General features: G+C 42.4%; 2 protein-coding genes and 1 long non-coding RNA gene across 9 annotated transcripts in view; 1 reads left to right on the top strand and 2 right to left on the bottom strand.

The window, feature by feature from the left end:
• Positions 1 to 20: 20 nt before the first annotated feature.
• LOC132331890 (uncharacterized) lies at positions 21 to 5,353 on the bottom strand. Its single transcript, XR_009487697.1, has 3 exons — positions 5,244 to 5,353; positions 4,767 to 4,873; positions 21 to 3,853 (listed from the first exon to the last, which is right to left on the bottom strand). It is a non-coding gene; the product is annotated as an uncharacterized LOC132331890 (long non-coding RNA).
• Positions 4,819 to 8,737, top strand: GPR160 (G protein-coupled receptor 160). Of its 3 annotated transcripts, none has more exons than XM_059855797.1 (3): positions 4,819 to 4,928; positions 5,694 to 5,829; positions 6,812 to 8,737. In XM_059855797.1, exon 3 carries the CDS (start codon positions 6,866 to 6,868, stop codon positions 7,886 to 7,888), a length of 1,023 nt encoding a protein of 340 aa, XP_059711780.1. In that variant the 5' UTR covers positions 4,819 to 4,928; positions 5,694 to 5,829; positions 6,812 to 6,865; the 3' UTR covers positions 7,889 to 8,737. The 3 variants fall into 3 exon arrangements, with proteins under 3 accessions (XP_059711780.1, XP_059711781.1, XP_059711779.1); XM_059855798.1 differs by lacking the exon at positions 4,819 to 4,928 and adding an exon at positions 5,321 to 5,387; XM_059855796.1 differs by lacking the exon at positions 4,819 to 4,928 and adding an exon at positions 5,394 to 5,608.
• The window catches only part of PHC3 (polyhomeotic homolog 3), a 29,122-nt gene continuing 20,491 nt past the window's right edge, over positions 8,738 to 17,368 (bottom strand). For 4 of the 5 annotated variants that reach the window (XM_059855786.1, XM_059855787.1, XM_059855790.1 and 1 more), the window contains one exon: positions 8,738 to 17,227. In XM_059855786.1, coding sequence (XP_059711769.1) covers positions 17,073 to 17,227 — 155 coding nt within the window. In that variant the 3' untranslated portion in view covers positions 8,738 to 17,072. The remainder of the gene's footprint in view (positions 17,228 to 17,368) is intronic. The other variant, XR_009487696.1, reaches the window with a different exon arrangement.

Below are 17,368 nucleotides of genomic sequence, written 5' to 3'. Positions count from 1 at the left end.
TTAGATAGATAGATGATAGATAGAGTTCATTTAGGCCTTCTTCTGTTTGGAATAACACTGGCTGAAGCTTTCTGAGAATCATACTGCAGGAAGAAGGGCAGATAAAGGGAACTGGAGAATGTCCAGTTCCTCAGTTTGCTCTCATTACACTCTCCCAGGACTCAGGAGAGGTGGCAGAAGCATCTGCCCCATGTAAACACTAAATGTAGACAATGTAAAATGAACTGGAGAAATGGAAAACACCTGCCAGGCTTAGCTTTTATGTTCCTTCCTGCAATCCCTGGCAGTTCTCACTGTGGCACTGAGCCCTCAGAGCCTTGCCAGGGCTCTCTGCAGCTCCTCTGAGGATGTAATTCTCTCCTGACAGGGTCACAGGAACAGCAAAGCAATGTTGCAGCCTCACAGATGGCATAAAAAGCCCTGAGCAACAGGAAAACATCCTCTTCCAGCTGCAGGTGATTGACTGGCAGAAGTTGGAAGTCCTGCCAGAATCCCTCCTGGACCTGTTGGCAGAATCAGTTCAAGTCAGCTCAGTTTAAAGAACAATCCCATTTCCTCTCCTGTGCCTCCCTCAGGCAGCTGCTGAGCTGGCCACCCCTTGAAGTCTCCTTGCCAAAATTTCTATATCCCGCTCCAAACACAAGCAATTTACAAAATAAAATACACCTAAAAAACACCTGGAAAAAATAGAACTGGGGAAAAAGTGTCACTATGTGCATACCTGTTTCCCTCCCTGGAGAGGCCATGGTGAGAACAAAGACACCTTTTAGGTTCTGGGACACCTCAATGAGCTCTTGGTCCTGATTAGGCCAGACTGTAGATGACACAGCCCAGGTGTTTGAAACAGGGACCAATCATTCCCCTCCCTCACATCCCCAAAATTTGCCTTATCCTGACTTAGATCAAATCTTCCAGCAGGGAAGTTCTATATGTATGATTTCCTGGAGTTCTAGAAAGGTTGTGTTTGCCTTATATTTGAGTCTAGACTCTTCAAGGAGTTGTACTGGGATAAATTCAGAGTAGATCCACAAATCTGAGCCACCACAAAACCAGAGCAGGAGACAGATTCTGGAGATAATTTCCTAATTTCCTGCTCACACTCAGTGCTCAGGACCTGCATGTCCTCCCTCTGCTCCTTCTACCCTTTCCCAGCTATTCCTTTCCCAGCTGCAGTGGGAAGGGAGGGCTGCATCCCTTACTCCTTGGCTGACATTTCATCTAGCTGAAACATTTTTAAAACCAAACCTTGAATCGTGCATGTCTGAACACCATTCTTTGTTACACTCTTTGTGTAAGTCTGTATCAAACATTTCCCAAGATCCAAAGCAGATGAGATGCAACTTTGCAGTGGTTTTCATGCAAGGCTTAGCACAGACAATAGTGCAGGACTCACCTTTTAGCTCTTGTTAGGAATTACAGTCTGTCCTGGGAAAGAGTCTCCACCTACTTACCAGCACTGCTGTGGTAGATGTTTTGACTTTTAAATACAGCAGAGACAGATCAATTCTCTTGGAGACCTTTAGTGAAGGAGGTGGTGACATTTAACTCTGCAGCCAGGCTGACCCCCAGCCCCCTCCAGGGCGTTCCTCAGGCTGCTGAGGTATTTTGTCTAATGAGAAGGACTCACTGATTTAATTCTCAACCTTTCTGACCATCCCCTCCCTATAGAATCAGAACCAGAGGAGATTTTTAGCTGTTTTATTACTTTCAGGACAAGGTGATGTTTGAAAAACACTCAGATGCAAGGCCCGGGATGCTGGTTTCTAAAAAACTTCTACAAGTCCAAGGTACTTAATTGTTGAGCATCATTTATTACTGACTCTGACCAAATCCTCCCCAGGGAGAGAGAGCAGGGTGGTGTGAGGTGGTCCAAGGCACTGTGCCCTTCTCAATCAGAGCACAAGGGAAGGGGGAAACAATCCTGTCAGTGTAAGTGAACTGAGACTGAAGCAGCTGCTGAATGTTTTCAATACACTTCCTGGTAATGGCTGGTACAATTTCATTAGGGCTTCTCATTTTATTTAATAAAGCATTGGATTATTTTATTTGTAATTCAGCAACAGGTGCAGGAAAACAAAAGGCACATTTCCTGATAGTGTCCACAAAGAGTCCATTACTGCCTGGCTGACACAGAGGCATTTGCTTTGCCATGTTTGGTTTGGGTTTTTTTGGGTTTTTTTTTTTTTCTAAATGGGAAAATAATGATCACAGAAAAAAAAATGTTTTGTGATAAAAGACTTCTGAGAGACGAATTACTTTAGAGTTAGCAACAGCACTGTGCAAACGGTTTCAGTGCAAGTTGAAGTAAGGAGGGAACAGTCCTGGGTAAACACTGATCCTGCTTTAGATAAAGATCAAAGATTTTCTGCAGGTGGTAACAACCATTAATCCTCATCATGTACAACAGGCAAACGCAGAAAAGGCTCAGCTTGTGATCCCTGGAAATCCCCTGGAGCCTGGATCTAGTGAGGGATGGAGGTGCTTAGGAGGGAGAAACTGGCAGTTTATCTTTGCTAATCAATAAAAACACAGAGCAGAGCCCCAGGTGACTCTCACTGGCCTTCACAGTAAATTCTTATTTTCTCTTTCTGATCTGTGAGTGTTCAACCAGTAATTAGGCTGTTTGTAGGGAGTCAGAAGATGGAGTTTTGAATTCTTCACACTCACAAAGGTGAGACTGAAATTACATCTTCCCCCTTTTTAGCTGCCTTTTAAATGAAAGTGCCACAACGGAATTTGCTGAAAATTGAAGTCTACCAAGAAGTACTAATATACTAAAAGGTTACAAAAGATTTTTAGCTCTGCTTTGGTGTTTGTGAGCAACACAAATAGAGTTTCATCACACCCTGCAATCCACATTTGCTTCAGTCTTAATTTTAGTTTTGTGTTACAGTGACCAGTAAACCACAAATTGGGTTTTTTAAATTAGTGGTCCATGCAATGGAGTTTTTGGGGCCTTGCTTTTACCATCTTTTTTCCAGTTCCTTGAAAAAACATTTGTGTCAAAGACAAAAACCCACCAACACTGCAGTGACATCATGAGCAGCAGGAAAGGTGACACTTGAGTAGTGACAGCACACAGCAGGGACACAAACCAAGGAAACACCACTCCTGAAAATCCAGCAGGGCTGACACCAGCTCTGTACAGCATTTTCTGGATTTTCTCTGAATAAGCAGAATTAGAATTCTATTTTTAAAAAGCCTTCAAATTAAAATTACTATGGAAATGTGTTTCTTGCTCCTCAACAAGATCTTCCTAAGAACAAACTTGTTACTTTTAAAATGAGCACCTCAAGTGATCCAATGAAGATCCACTACATACTGTCTGTTCTTTTAAAAGGTTCTTGAAAAATAAAACATCTTGCAAATGGGACATCAGTAAAGCATTTTTTTCTTTAAAAGTAAAGTTTGTTAAAAATAAAGTTGGTTAAATAGTTTACTGGTTACATATTCTATTAGTTAAATATTCTATTAAAATTATAAAACCTTCATAAACTCTGTCTCTAAGCCATGCAGCCTTTCAGGACCAGCAGCCCCACAACCACTGGCCATTGCAAAACTCGGCTTGCTAATCCAGTGCTGACAAGGCACAAACCCTACCAGGGCATTAAACAGGCTCAGCTGGGCTACACCCAGTTAAAGGCACAGCCAGGGAAAAGGGGAGCATGCAGGCAAGGCTGGCAGGCTGGCACTCACCCCACAGACAAATGTCCTCCAGAGAGCATTCCATAGGGACATCCCAGTGGTCCAATGCCCCTGGCTGTGGGGCCATCCTCCTGGGATGGGAGTGGGAATGTTCCTCATCATCATCTCCGCAGGAGCTCACAGCGTGCAGCTTTCCCCACACGTGACACTAAAATGCATAAAGATGCATTTATCTCTCTGTCTTTGTCCACAGGGCTTGAGGTGTCCAAGATGCCAACAAAAATTGCTTGAAACGCACAGAGGTGAGGTTTAAATTTACTCCTCTGCTCAACACAATAAAGGGACTGGTGGCAATGAACTTCTAAAGCCCAGCACATCTCAAACAGGAAGAGCAGGGGGAATGTAAAGACTGAGCTGTAACTGCACAGGAAGCACAGCCCACATCTCCTTGTAAAGGAGTTGTATTCATTACTTGCACCTGCCCCTGTCTGAAGGAAACCTCCTGCCCTGATTCAGGCAGCAGCAACATGCAGGGACTCTGCTGGTCCCTACTGCTCTTCCTCAGAAACTTCAGAGGCTGCAGTGACCCACGGGGCTGCAGTGCTGAGCTCCAGCCCAGCAGGGAGGACAGGGTAGAGCCCAACACCTGCTCAGTGAGGACAGTTTGTTCAGTCACTGATTCTATCTGAAAATTATTGTTAGATTTGAAAGTAGATATTATCTCTTTTCTTGTTCCTTTCCCCTAAGAAAAGGACCAGCAGGAAACAGGAAAGTTCCTTTCCATTGAGTTGAACAAAAGAACCCAAAAATATGAGCAACCAGCAGCAGGAAATTGCCCTGAAGAAGGAAGGAAGACTCTATGCAAATGTCTTAGACAACACGGAACCACTGCATGAGCTTTTAACACGCAAACACCTTTCAGAAGAGATTCTCTGTATTATTTCATGTATCCCTCTCCTCAAGGAGGAACTTTCTGTCATGTTTTACACACAGCTGCCTCCATGCAAATATAAACTAATTCCTTAAAGCTTTCTATTGCTGCTCATAGAGATAAATGCAGCCTCTTAAACCAAGCAGGATGGGCTCAAGACATTACTTAGCACATGGTTCTTGTCACGTACCTGCACTCATCCAACACGGAGTGAGCAGCTCCTGACTTAGCAGAGACCTGCCAGCACCAAGCTCTGTATTTGATTTCCAGGATATCCCATCTTGTACCATCATTTCTCTGGGATGGAAGATGTGATACAGCACTCAGGAGCAGGAAACAAGACTCACAATCAGTAAGTTAAACTCACAATCAGTGAGTTAAAAGCAAACTTTCTAACAAGCACAAGGTGATAGAGGAAAAAAGGGAAGCTGAGAAGTAGACACAACATAAAAAGGGGATGTAATGTGGGCAGAACTGTGCTCTGTGGGCCCCACTGAGGAACTCCCTCACACTTCTGTGTGTTATATGTGTTTATGTGTGTTATACGTTATGTGTCATATGTGTTATATGTTATGTGTCTTGTGTGTTATATGTTTTCTTAATAGCTGTTACACGTCATATGTGCTCTGTTACGTGTGCTATATGTGTTATATATGCTATATGTTACCTGTGTTGCGCCCTGTTCCCCTCGACACGAGCTCGCACCGCCGCTCCCCGCCCGCAAGGTCCCGCCCGGTCCCGCCCGGTCCCCGCGCTGGGGCGGGCGGAGGTGGCGGCCCCGCCGGGCGGGAGCGCGGAGTGGCGGCCGCAGGTGGGTGCCGGGGCAGGGCGGGGACAGCCGGGGCGTCCCCTCGGAGCCCCCCGGGCCGCCTCCCTCCCTCCGGCTCCGGAGAGGAGCAGGAACCCGCCGGGAGGGCCGGGGGCAGCGGCGGAGCCCCGCCGGGAGCGACCGGGACGAGGAGCGGGAGGCGCCGGCAGCCGCGGGGTCCCCTGCGCGCAGGATGGGGGCTGTGCCCGCATGGCGCAGGACAGGTGATTCCGCCTTACGATTATTATTATTAGTAGTAGTAGTAGTATTAATTATTATCTTACTGAACGGGACTCTGTTTGCATGCAGGCTCCCTCCTCTCTGCGTGCCCGAGTGCAGCATCCAGCACATGAAGACAAAACACCGGAATTAGGCCGAACTGTAAAGACGGATCAGGTTCCAGAGGATGCACTTGTGCAGATAGAGAGTGAAGCGGCCAGCCCAGGTAGGCTTGTAAACAAACTCCATGGATGCTTCTCAGGTCGTGCTGCCAAGGACTTGTAGTTGCTCTAACTGCTCTCAGGACACACGAACTCAAATGTTCACTAACACAAGGTGTCTGCTTCAATGGAAACAATTCACTGTTAACACAGAGCCTAAGAGCCAGTTCCTTTTTACAGCTGCCTTGGCTGCTCAACTCTTCTTTGCTTTCACTGGGATCACAGACACCACCCTGCTCCTTTAAGGAAAGAGAGAAGAAATCAGATAATTCTGTCCATGCTGTCTTGGTGACATACACAGAGCCACCCTATGTTCATTTTCCTTAGAATTAATATTTGGAAAAGAGTTATCATAAAGAAACTTGCGCAAGTCTGAAGGGAAAACCAGCTGTTCTGAGGTCTCTGTTATTGTAGTACTTAGAGATGAACAAAAAAGCCCAATTCACTACTGAAGCCCTTGTGCTTTGGATTGCCTCCGTGTTCCAGGATTTTTCCACCAAAAAAGGAGGTGATGCTTGATGCTTTTTCTGCTTTCAATATCTTTCTGCAGTCTTGATTTCCTACAGATTCTATGGACATAATGAACTGTGAGGCTGTGCTGTAGCATCTCCAGCAGAGTCTTGTACGATTTTTGTCCTGTAATTTTTTCAGAATATGCAGGAGTTCTGAAACCTCCATCCCTCTGGCCGGCTGGACAGAAAGATCTCTCCAAGAAAGGAACATAATCAACCTTTTTTCCTAAACCTTTCCTTGGGTCATTGGCTAGAAAAGTAAATTATGTTGACCTTGTAACTCTCAAGAATCTAATTCAAAGAAAACAAAATTTAGGCAATGGTTGATAATTTAATGATAAGTTAGTGAAGCTCTTTACTCTTCATTAAGGGGCCTAAAAAATTCAGACAAACTGGGTAGTTGCTATGATGGAACTAATTGGTAGAGCTACATAGAAATAAATTTCTACAATTTTTTTTTTTTTTTTCTTTTCAGAGATGAAGCACTGTGCCCTATGACATTTATTTTTACTGTTTTCACCTCTGGAGGATGGCTGCCAGACCCTGTGAAAATGGTTCTGGTTCTGGTCAGTACCACTGCACCCACACCAGCCAACGTCTTGAAATCAGCTACATGCTGGTCCTGATTATGCTTGGAAAAGTCTTCCTTGATTTCTTCATGTTGCAAATGAGGGCAAGACCTGCGAAAGTCAGTTTTATGGGATACTTCTGCGTTTCAGTGGCACTTCTTGATTTCACACTGCTGCTGAGCATGTGTTTCATTTTCTGTTTTGAGGACTTTGCGCTCTGGGGCGTGCGATTCACGGAGTACCACATCTGCCTCTTCACCCAGATCGCCTCTCTGACCTACGGCATTGTGCCTTACCCAGTGTACCTGGTGGCTGCTCTGGATTATTACACCACCGTCTCCCAAACATCCCAGTTCCCTACAAGAGGTCGGAAGTTACTTTATGCATTTGCCGTGGTGGTTATATGGATTTCTGGGTTGTTTTGCACTCTCCAAGTTCCTGCTGTCTCTGAAGAGCTGCAGATGCAGAACAGTGTTTCCCCTTCCCCGTGCCCTCTCTCTGGCAGCCAGCAGAGCTCCTCGGTGTCGTGGGCCATGGTGCTGCTGCTGGTCACAGCGCTCCTGGCTTGCTGGAAGGAGGTGACAACCATGCTGCTGTCTGCCAGGCTCCTCTCCTTTTCCAGCCAGCCTGTGCTGATGTTCCCCTACGTGCCTAACAACAACACTTGCTTTAAGTGGCAGCTCCTGAGCAGGCTCCTCCTGTGTTTCCTTGGCACTTGGGCACCACTTGTTGTTCTCCAGGTGGCGGTTCTGCTCCTGGGTGTGCAGATCCCAGCCTATGTAGAGATGAACGTGCCCTGGCTGTGCTTCATCAACAGCTTTCTCCTGGCAGCAGCCTACTGGTGCCGGTGCAACGATGTGGAGCTGACAGAGGAGGGGTGGTGCACAGACCCCTTTGTCAGCTGGAAATTCTGCTTTATGCCGTTCAACAATGAAAGCACAAAGCCAGCTGATAAGCCAGGCACAGTAATTGTCATCTGTTAATGAGCTGCCGACTGAAAGGGCTGCAAAGAAGCAGAACTCTGATGTTGGGTGGCCGGGTCCTTACAGAACACAAGGCAACATCTCCAGAGCTTCACTCCATAGAAAGAAGTCCAGCATCCAGCAGTGCTTCAGTGAATATTGCACTGCAAGCACGGCCAGGCCAGGGAATTCAACTTCAAATTACATGTTTAAAAAAACATTGCTTATAAAGGACAAGTTTTCAGTCATTTTTCTGACTAAAATTCTACACTTCCTTTAAGTGGAATTATCTCAGGTTTTACAGTACAAAATGCAATAATGTCTGGAAGGCTGGAGTTACATACAGATACTCACCTAAGGTTCAAATGACTTTTTGAAGTGTATTTTGTTGTTAAAATGTGGATTTTTGTCAGCTTGATGGAAGGTAAGGGTTGCTGTCTGTTTAACAAGAAATAACTTGTTTTATTTAAAGTTACAACAGCTACAGGAATAGAAATTTTTATAGTACAAAACCAGTGCAAGACGTGCAACTTCCACAGCCACAGAAGAGGTGCTGCTTCATTGTTTTTTTCCTGCTACTCCTCTAAGGTACATGAACATATTAATAATTAAATAATTAAAGCAACAAGCATCAAGATTAGCTGCTATACATAAATGCATGCCCAAGGTTAAAAAATGTTCCAAATTAAAAAAATAGCTTATTTTGAAGCCAAAATGACTTTAAAATAGTTAAATATGAAGTGGGACTACTTCAGCAGGGAAAGAATTAGTCAGGCTTCTAGCAAAAATACTCTAAATTTTCAAATTCTTAAGAGTTTTACGAGACTTGATTTGATTTTGTACAAGATAAATAAATTATACACAACCAAAGCCGACAAATGAAATTAGCATTTATTTCTGAAGCACTAAACTCACAATACAATGTTGTATTGAAAGAGAAACTAAGTAAATGATGCTGTAGGTTGGTTAACTGTCCCCCAGACCCACAGGGAACAATGATTTCACACAAGAATACTCATTAAGAAAACTCTGCAGATAACAAAAGGTGCAATTACAAGCAAGTTTAAGCAGCATAGTATAAGGTGCTTTGTTTCAGCATTTGTAGGATGGATTCACCCATTAACAGACAGATTGAAGAAATGTCACTTTTACAGATCATAAATGAGAGAATCTAAAATTCATTCACATGCTAGTTGGTAATAGGAAAGTGCTTCTTAAAAAATGATTCACAAAGTGAAGATCATACTTTTACATAGCTCATTGTGTGCTCTTCAACTGTAAAATTTAAATTTTAGGTAATAATTTATTTTATTATATATCAATTATAGAGATAGATTTCATTGCAGAATTTAATACTACATGGGTTAAATTTTCTTATAAAAGAATATTCCGGTATTTTACTCCATAAGAATACACAATAACATCTCGATCATAAATTAATCTTTGATTTCTGAAACATACCAAATCTGCTTATTTTGATTTATTACTTCACCCCACATAGTGCTTCTTTCACCCACAATCTGTGGTAAATTTCTTTGAGGTTTCTGTGATGTAATCAAAAGGGGACAAGCATTTTTCAGCAGTAGAAAATGGTTTTGGGGGAAAACCTGGTTAAAAGGCCATCAAAAGGAGAGTAAATGATTGAAAACTGAATTTTAAAACTAGTGCAATAAGAGGAGGCAATGCTTAGCAATATAGTTTGAAGTGTTTGGCACCACAAATTATTTCTTTTTTTATGCTGGAAAATGTACTTGGAGTAAATTCTATTTCCATGTTAAAAGTAGGAAAAGACATGCAATGTTAACTGGAAAAATAACCCTAAGCAATCTCCCCCTGCTCCCTCAAACTGTAATTGCTGTTAGTTAGTGCTGGAGATGCTATAGGATAAACCATGGCTAAACACAGGGATTTGACACAGCATTTCTTCAGGTTTTATAGAAACTGGACCCCCACTGAAATGGGGCTGAAAAAATATTTACAAAACCTAATTCCATTTAAAAATCAGCAAAGACATCAACTATAGGAATGCACCAGGCATTTCAGAATCATGAAATAACTAATTCCTACAGACTCAGCAGGCAGGGAGAAATTCCTCTTTTAAAGTTCATCCAACACCAGATGAAGGAAAAGCTATTTTCAAGTTCATTTCAGGTGTGTTTTGCATGGTAAGTCTCACCCTTCTGAATCACTAACATGCACAGAACTGGAACTGCAACCAGTTGGGTGAGGCTGCTGACATGTTTTATTTATCAGTGTGGTTCAGCTTCCCAAGGCCTAATTAAAGTTTACACAACCCCATCTGCCCTAACGTGCCAGAATTCCTGTAGCTGCTGCAGTGCTCCTAAAGCCACTTGACGTTTTTAACATTTTTTACAGGGAACCCACAACATGCAGCCAAAGCAAATATTAATGGATTGATGTTACTAACTGTTTTACTTGTCAAATTTATTCTTTCTTGCTTTTTGTGGAAATGTGCCAAAGAGCATCAAGTTTTAGGCTGTCACCTCCATCGAGGAGGCATCAGTGGCACTGCAGGTCTCCAGCAACATCCAGCCATGGTGCCTGAGGCTGCCAAGGGACGGTTTTAAATTAATGGGGTTATATATTAATGGCAACCCTCTTTGCAAGCCCACTTTTATCCTTGGCATTCATGGAGGGATTCACCAGCTGTGATCTCCCTCCTACTGCCTTCCTAGCAATTTGTCTTTTCCTCTGCCTTTTCTTTTTAACCTGGTGCTTCTGGGCAGTCCCAACACTGGTGCCTGGACCATCCCTCTCTAGAACAGGGTGACAGTTTCACTGCCAGAGAGGACAGCTGTGCCAGGAAGGTGGAAATATCTGAAATAAAAGATAACCACTGCTACTTCTCCTCTGTACATCAATTGTGCTGTGCCAGCAACTAATGGCTTTAGACCATTCAAATACCTTACAGTATTGATATTAATGCTAACAGCAGCTAAAGTCTAAAACCTTTATGGGAGACTTCTGTACTTTTCCCATTTAAAGAACCTCTTACAAATCAACATTGATTTTAATGAGATATTCTATGTGTTTTCAACTCTGAACAGAGTATTTGGCACTCAATGATAAAACCCCTCATCTTTACAGACATCTTTCCTGGTCAGTACTGACTTGTTTATTCTATAACACAAAGACTACTTGGAAAGGAAGTTGGGTGTGCATAATCCCTCACTGTTCTTTCCAAAACTGAATTTGCAAAAAGCTGCCAGAGGATGGAAACATCCTGGCTGGGTAGTGGAGGACACCACAAGCCTTCCACAGGCTGCCCAGGCTTCACTCACAAAGCAGATCTACCTCACAAATCAAAGACTTTTGTGCTTCAAGCCTAATCCCATAATCAGCACAGATATCCTGATTATTACCTAGCAACAACACCACAAGCCTGTCAACAACCCCATGTACTCAAGCAGTGCTTCATAAACACAATTAGAATGCTCCTTCAGTGTTATGTATTGCACTTAAACAGTGTTTATGATCACAATTCTACGAATGCACAATTGTGCTCAAGTTACAATTACTTCTAGATGGCAAAAAAATCTTTTAAAATCTTGTTTTTCTAGCTCTACAGAGTCATTTGGATAATTTAACAGGAATACTTGCTGGAAATGTAAAAAAATTTAACTTGAAATCTGTTCATTACAATGGCTCCCAGAACTGTGCGTCAGAAAAATTAAATCCATGGCTACAAAAGCTGGACTATGAGCTTACTCCATACCTGCAATTACCAGCATATTCATATCTCTGAACTTTGCCTTTTCGATTCCACTTTGCTGTAAGAGATTAGAAAATACTATGCAACCTTCAAGTGAATGAGCAGGTGTGTGCTTAATGCAGGGGTTACACAAACCTGCACAGCAGCTTAGGATGGGGCCTGGAGCACATGTGGAAGTGCTGACCTTGAGAGACAGGGGATAAGGCAGGACCCAAAACTCCCCAGCCCCCAGAGCTGACATCCAAGAGAGCAAAATGCCCCTTTCAGAAGTGGGGAAGGAAATGTCAGATTTCCCAAGAGATGAAGATGGTAAAAACAAACCAGGCTGATTCTCATGGATTAGGGTACTGTGTGCTCACTGCCTTGGTGCTCAGTCTGTGTCCCAGACTCCATCAGCTCAGACCAGGGACAGCTTCCTGAAAAACCCACACAGCTGGCACTGGAGCATCACTACTGTCTCTTTTTCAAATGTCACCATTTGCAAAGCCATCCAGGTATGTAACTACATAGAACCTTTCAGGTCTAAATAACCTCTCATGACTAAAGGCAAATTCTTTTAAAATTAATTTAATTTAGGCTCATCTTAAATGAACTAAACATTAAATGAATTTAAAATTCCTTTCTTCTTACAGCATTTCCTGTCTGAAACTACAGCTCACTATGCAAGAGTGACTTGAAAATTAATTCACTATGAGCAATTAACACTTTATACTGAAATTACTCATTGATAGCTCTGCTCATACCTGTTCAACTCAGCATTGAATAGGAACAGGGTATTTAAAACAAAATACTCTAAAATATTAGCTTCTCTCCATCTCTAATAAACTAATTCAGGTGCGTATTTAAAAACTACCCTACACTGATTGTTTTGCACAGTCATTATCTGCAGCCTAGAACAATCAACAAGGAAATACCTGGTTAATGATGACAAATATATTTCTAAGTATATGCTAACAGGACATCTCTATACAAAACTGGTGATAAAATAACTCTGCAAGCTTTTATACATGCTGAGTTTTAATATGAGCAGTCTCAGTCTAGAACTGCTCATGAACAATCAGAACTACTCATGTCATAAATTATGGGGATGTCTAATTATTTGCAAAACCAGGACTCAACACAGCTGTCACTGAATTCTCTGATCACACTCAGAGCTGTAGATTTGTCACTGTGCAAGAAATCTGTTGAGCTCTTGAGCTGGAAGTTTCTGCATGGATATTGTGATGTTAGAATGACATTATCCATCTGAAACTGGCATTAGTTGTAGCTGCCATGCCAGGCAGTGACACACCACACCCAGCCCAGTCTCACAATGAACCTCCATTCAAATTACACTTCAGTGGTTTTGTACCTGAATATTTCCTTCCACTTCAAGAAATGATGCAAAAGCTATCGCAGATCTGCCCAAACAGTTGGTTTTACCCTTTAATCCTTTCCTCTTCCTGCCATATCTGCAGTTACAAAGGAATTCAATCTGTTCTATCCAAAAGGCTGGATTCCTTTTTGGACAAAGCACATGTGGAAGTCAGGGGGTAAATACCTGCTTTCACAGGAAAAAAATGGGGAAATGGATGCTTGCAGGACTTAAATCTTGTATTTGAAATGTCTCATTGACAAAAATCTAGCAAAGGCTTTACCCTCCATCAAGAACTTCATTTCTGGAAAAAAGATGATGGGTTAATGGGTAAAGAATGGATTTACAATGCAGCCTGTTTAAAACCCCTTCAGACACTCTCTGGTTAGCCAAAACAACTGGCACTTTAAGTCAGTGGAGGCAGCCAAGCTTCTTCAGGGGAGTGCCCTGCTCCTGCTGCAAAGCAGGGATGCTGATACAAGCCAGATGGATCAGGGAAGGCTGCACACCCCTTTTGATCATTCATGTGCAATTCTTTAAAACCCCAAACAAGCCCTGAAGCTGAGACAAGTGTCACAGTTCTATTCTACTGGATGAAATCTTGACAGATACCTTCAGCCCAGTGCTCTGCAAAAGGGCCTTGCCCTGAACTAATGCTGCAGTTTGCATTAAGGAGTAGGTAGGATGGAGAGTGGTGGACAAAAAGGAAGGGAAAAAGCCATGGAATGTATCTCCCTCCTGACCTATTCCTACAGAAGCTGGAATACTGCAAACATTACTGCGAGGGGTAGCCTGCAACACCAGAAGTCTGAATACAGAAAGCAAAATCCCAGGAATTAAAGAGAATAAAAAAGATTTCTTGTAGACATATCCTGTGGGAACAAGTGTTAAAATACAATTCAAATCTTTAATACTTCTTCTTTTGCAAGAGGGTACAGGGTACTATCACCTGGGAAAGCCATGGGAAATGGCAGTATAAGCCTGGGAAAACCTCACCTATCTGAACAGCAAGTGGCCAGTAGATAAAATGGTTCTGGAGGACTGTTACTCTAAGAGTTATATTGCTTTTTGGAGAAAATTCATAAGCTTCCCAAGTAGACTTCAGTTGCGCTTGGAAATTTTCCAGCCTACTTTCACATACAAGTGTGATTTTTTACAAAAAATGATTTTATTGACACAGCTACACTGGCAAACACTCCTGTACAAGTGCACTTCTATCAGTAGAGGATGGTATAGCTATGTCTGCTTTTAAGTTCCAGTTAATTGCCAAAATCACTGAAGAAGAAGAAAAACTTTCAATACGCATAAGGCCCACATTCTAAGCTGTTGCACTTATGAATATTTAAAGCATAACTTATTATCTGTGGCTCTCCCAAACCCACAGGGAATGTTACATACCAGATGAACAGGACCAGATATGCCTGACTGGGGTCTGCACTGAGCTCCTGGCACCTAGCAGTGATTCTGGCTGAGCTGGACACAAACACTAGCTGGAGAAGCGCTCCTGAAAGCTGTCCAATAAAGCAAAATTAAAGCAGCCATGAAATTCTCATGCATGTAACACTGATTAACTACAGGTCTAAACAAGACCTCTAAGTCTACAGTTTCTAGTACACCTTAAGCCATTATCAAACCACATTTATGTATCCCTACTTTTTACACTGCCTAAGAACAGTACAGTCAGAAGACAGATTAAAAATTAGCCAGTGAGATTTCTGTATAAAAATAATAAAACTTTAAGACAAAAGCCAAAGGATAAATATCTAAGATATCTTTAGTCTTCAGTTAGCTCATCAAAACAGAACATATCCTTTAGAACATATGTTACAGATATGCTACACTGTGTATCTTACAGAAATGCTACAAATGGGAACCCACTGTCTCCATCATTTGAATGTCTTTCAAATGAACATTAGCAAACATTGGAACTTCAACTAAGAAGTTTATTTTACAACAGTAACCGAAAATAGAAAAAAAAAAACTAATTAGAAAGTGCTTAGCAACTTCCCTCCAAAATAAACCCAGGCATCAATTCATCCTCTAAAGCTTTGGTGCCATTTGGGTAAGGGTTCTCACCACATACCAGCGTGCAACTGCAACATGTTGTCCTAACTTGCAGCTTCAGGGGTTAATAAAAACATTAATAACATCTGCTATTAGCAAGCTCAAACAGTTGTAATTAAGAACAATGATTCTAATATTGATCTCCAGAAGGCAATGGTAGAAAGACTGTTGGTGGAAACAAAGCCATAGTCTAATTAAAGGAAAATGAAGCACAGATTTTTCTGTAATTCAAATTTACTCTTTAAGGTCATGAGTTAAATAATATACATATTAATCTGTCTGTCACAAACCTGCCTTTTAGCCAGTGTATGTGCATTGACTCCTTTTGATCTAGGGCAGCAGTTCTCAAACTTTAGGTCAGTTCCTCTTCTCTTCAGGAATACTGTACAGCCCCCTGAATACCTCCCTACACAATCATATATTATGCATTAATTTGCATAAAATACAAAAAAATACATTATTTGCAGACACATACACATATTTAATTCAAATATACACAATGACTATCAGCACACGTACCCTTCTTTCCCTAAACAAGAGCTTAAGGATCCAGGTCTGTACATAAGGGGAGTGGAGCTGCAAAAGGGAGGGAACAGAAGGACAAAATACATCCATGAACACCCGTGCACAACTGGTGGGGAAGCAAAGGCCAAGAAAGTGCTGCTGCCTCAGAGCCCAGGCAGCTTCTAAGAGCATCAGTAACTGAGGAAATGTATTTGTTCCACAGAGTGTGAGAGAGGGAAGATGGAGAGGGACACTAAAATCCCACCACCTGGGTGTGCAGCATCCAAGGCAAAATCTCCTGCCAGAGAGACAAAGCAGGGCCCCTGGGTATTTCTCTGTCCTGGTCCTCCAAAATTTGCCCTAAGCCAGGACATTCTCCCAGAGCTGCCAGCGTTGGCATTCCTCCTGCTGACCTGCAGCTCCAGGCACCCTCGTGGCAGCAGCAGCTGCTCCTGAACAAGCTCTGAGGGGGCCTCACTGCTCCTTCCTCAGAGTACTGCAAGCACAGCTCACACTGGCCACTGGACAAGGAAAAGGTGCTTGGAAGCTTCCAGTGAGGCAATGGGAATGCACTACAGGGAAAGACATGTTAGAAGAGGTATCAAGAAAAAGAACATCTGAGTTATGCTGTTCCTTCTTTACCCCTAGTCTCTAAAGTGACTTGTCTCAATATGAGCTGGTCCTGGCTGCAGTTTTCAGCCCCTCACACCCAGGCATTTGGGAACCTGAACCCCAAGAGCTCACACTCTTCCTCAGGGTCCACTCTGAACCCCCATTTGAGAACTGCTGGTCTAGCTTAACTAGCAGCATGTGAAACTACAAATCTAACACTTAATGCCCCCATAGTGCATAGCAGCATTCAAAGAGTAAAGTAACATGTGCTTCAGTTACCTCTGGCAGGAGTGTCAGTAGCCTGATCATGAGGATTCTGATGAGACATCTACACGGTTTATAGTATTTTACAGACTTCAAGAAAATACTACAGTGGCAGAGATGAGGGTAAGCCTACATGAGGAAAACCAGCTGCCAACCTACCCCTTACAAACAATTTGCTCAAGACTAAAACAAACTCAGAGAGCACAACTAAATGCATAGCATTTTACTGGTACTAGTGCTTCCACAGGGCCTGTGGACACTTCTGTTAGTTCAGTCCAAACACTGCTGTATGTGGGAAAAATCTTTCAGAATACAGCAACACAATTTAAATGGTGTCTAGACTGGGGTGGGGACTGGGGTGTTAATCATAACTCATAAGATGGAAGTACATGTTGGGGAATATCTAACCTATCACAGCATATTTCACTTCATGTTTTTCCATGAAAAATTTCAACTCAAAGCATTACTCAGGCTTTACTATAAACTTATTAGTTGTTGAAAACTACAGAGGACTCCTGGTATAATCAAAGGAACATTTTAAAGTCTTTATGTGGGGAGAGTCCCACCTACTTAACAAAACATCACAGTAACACTCATGCCACAGTGAAGATGTTGGCATATTACTGTTGGTTCTGTCACTGAGAAACTGTTGTTTAAACCTTCACGTTCACCTCCTAGGATTCTTTCAAGGAATTGATACGTGCACAGATTTTCAGTGCAGGTCCAAGCTTAATATTCATTGCACTCATAAGGTGATCCTCCTTCAACAAAAGGAGAGCTTGTCCATCAATTTCTTGTGCTCTAAATTCATCTGCAATATCTTGACAACCTAAAGGCAATAAAAAATATGATTAATTGTTTAGAAATGTCCGTTCTTAGATCCCATGTCCATACCAGATTTTGTCCACACCAGCGCTTTTCAGCAACACATTTTCCAGTGCTCATCCCTTTAGCTTGTTGAACCTAAATT

Source organism: Haemorhous mexicanus, chromosome 10, assembly GCF_027477595.1.
Source record: "Haemorhous mexicanus isolate bHaeMex1 chromosome 10, bHaeMex1.pri, whole genome shotgun sequence".
NCBI lineage: Eukaryota > Metazoa > Chordata > Aves > Passeriformes > Fringillidae > Haemorhous > Haemorhous mexicanus.
Note: the sequence above shows the minus strand (reverse complement) of the source record. Positions and strands in the feature narration are given on the sequence as shown.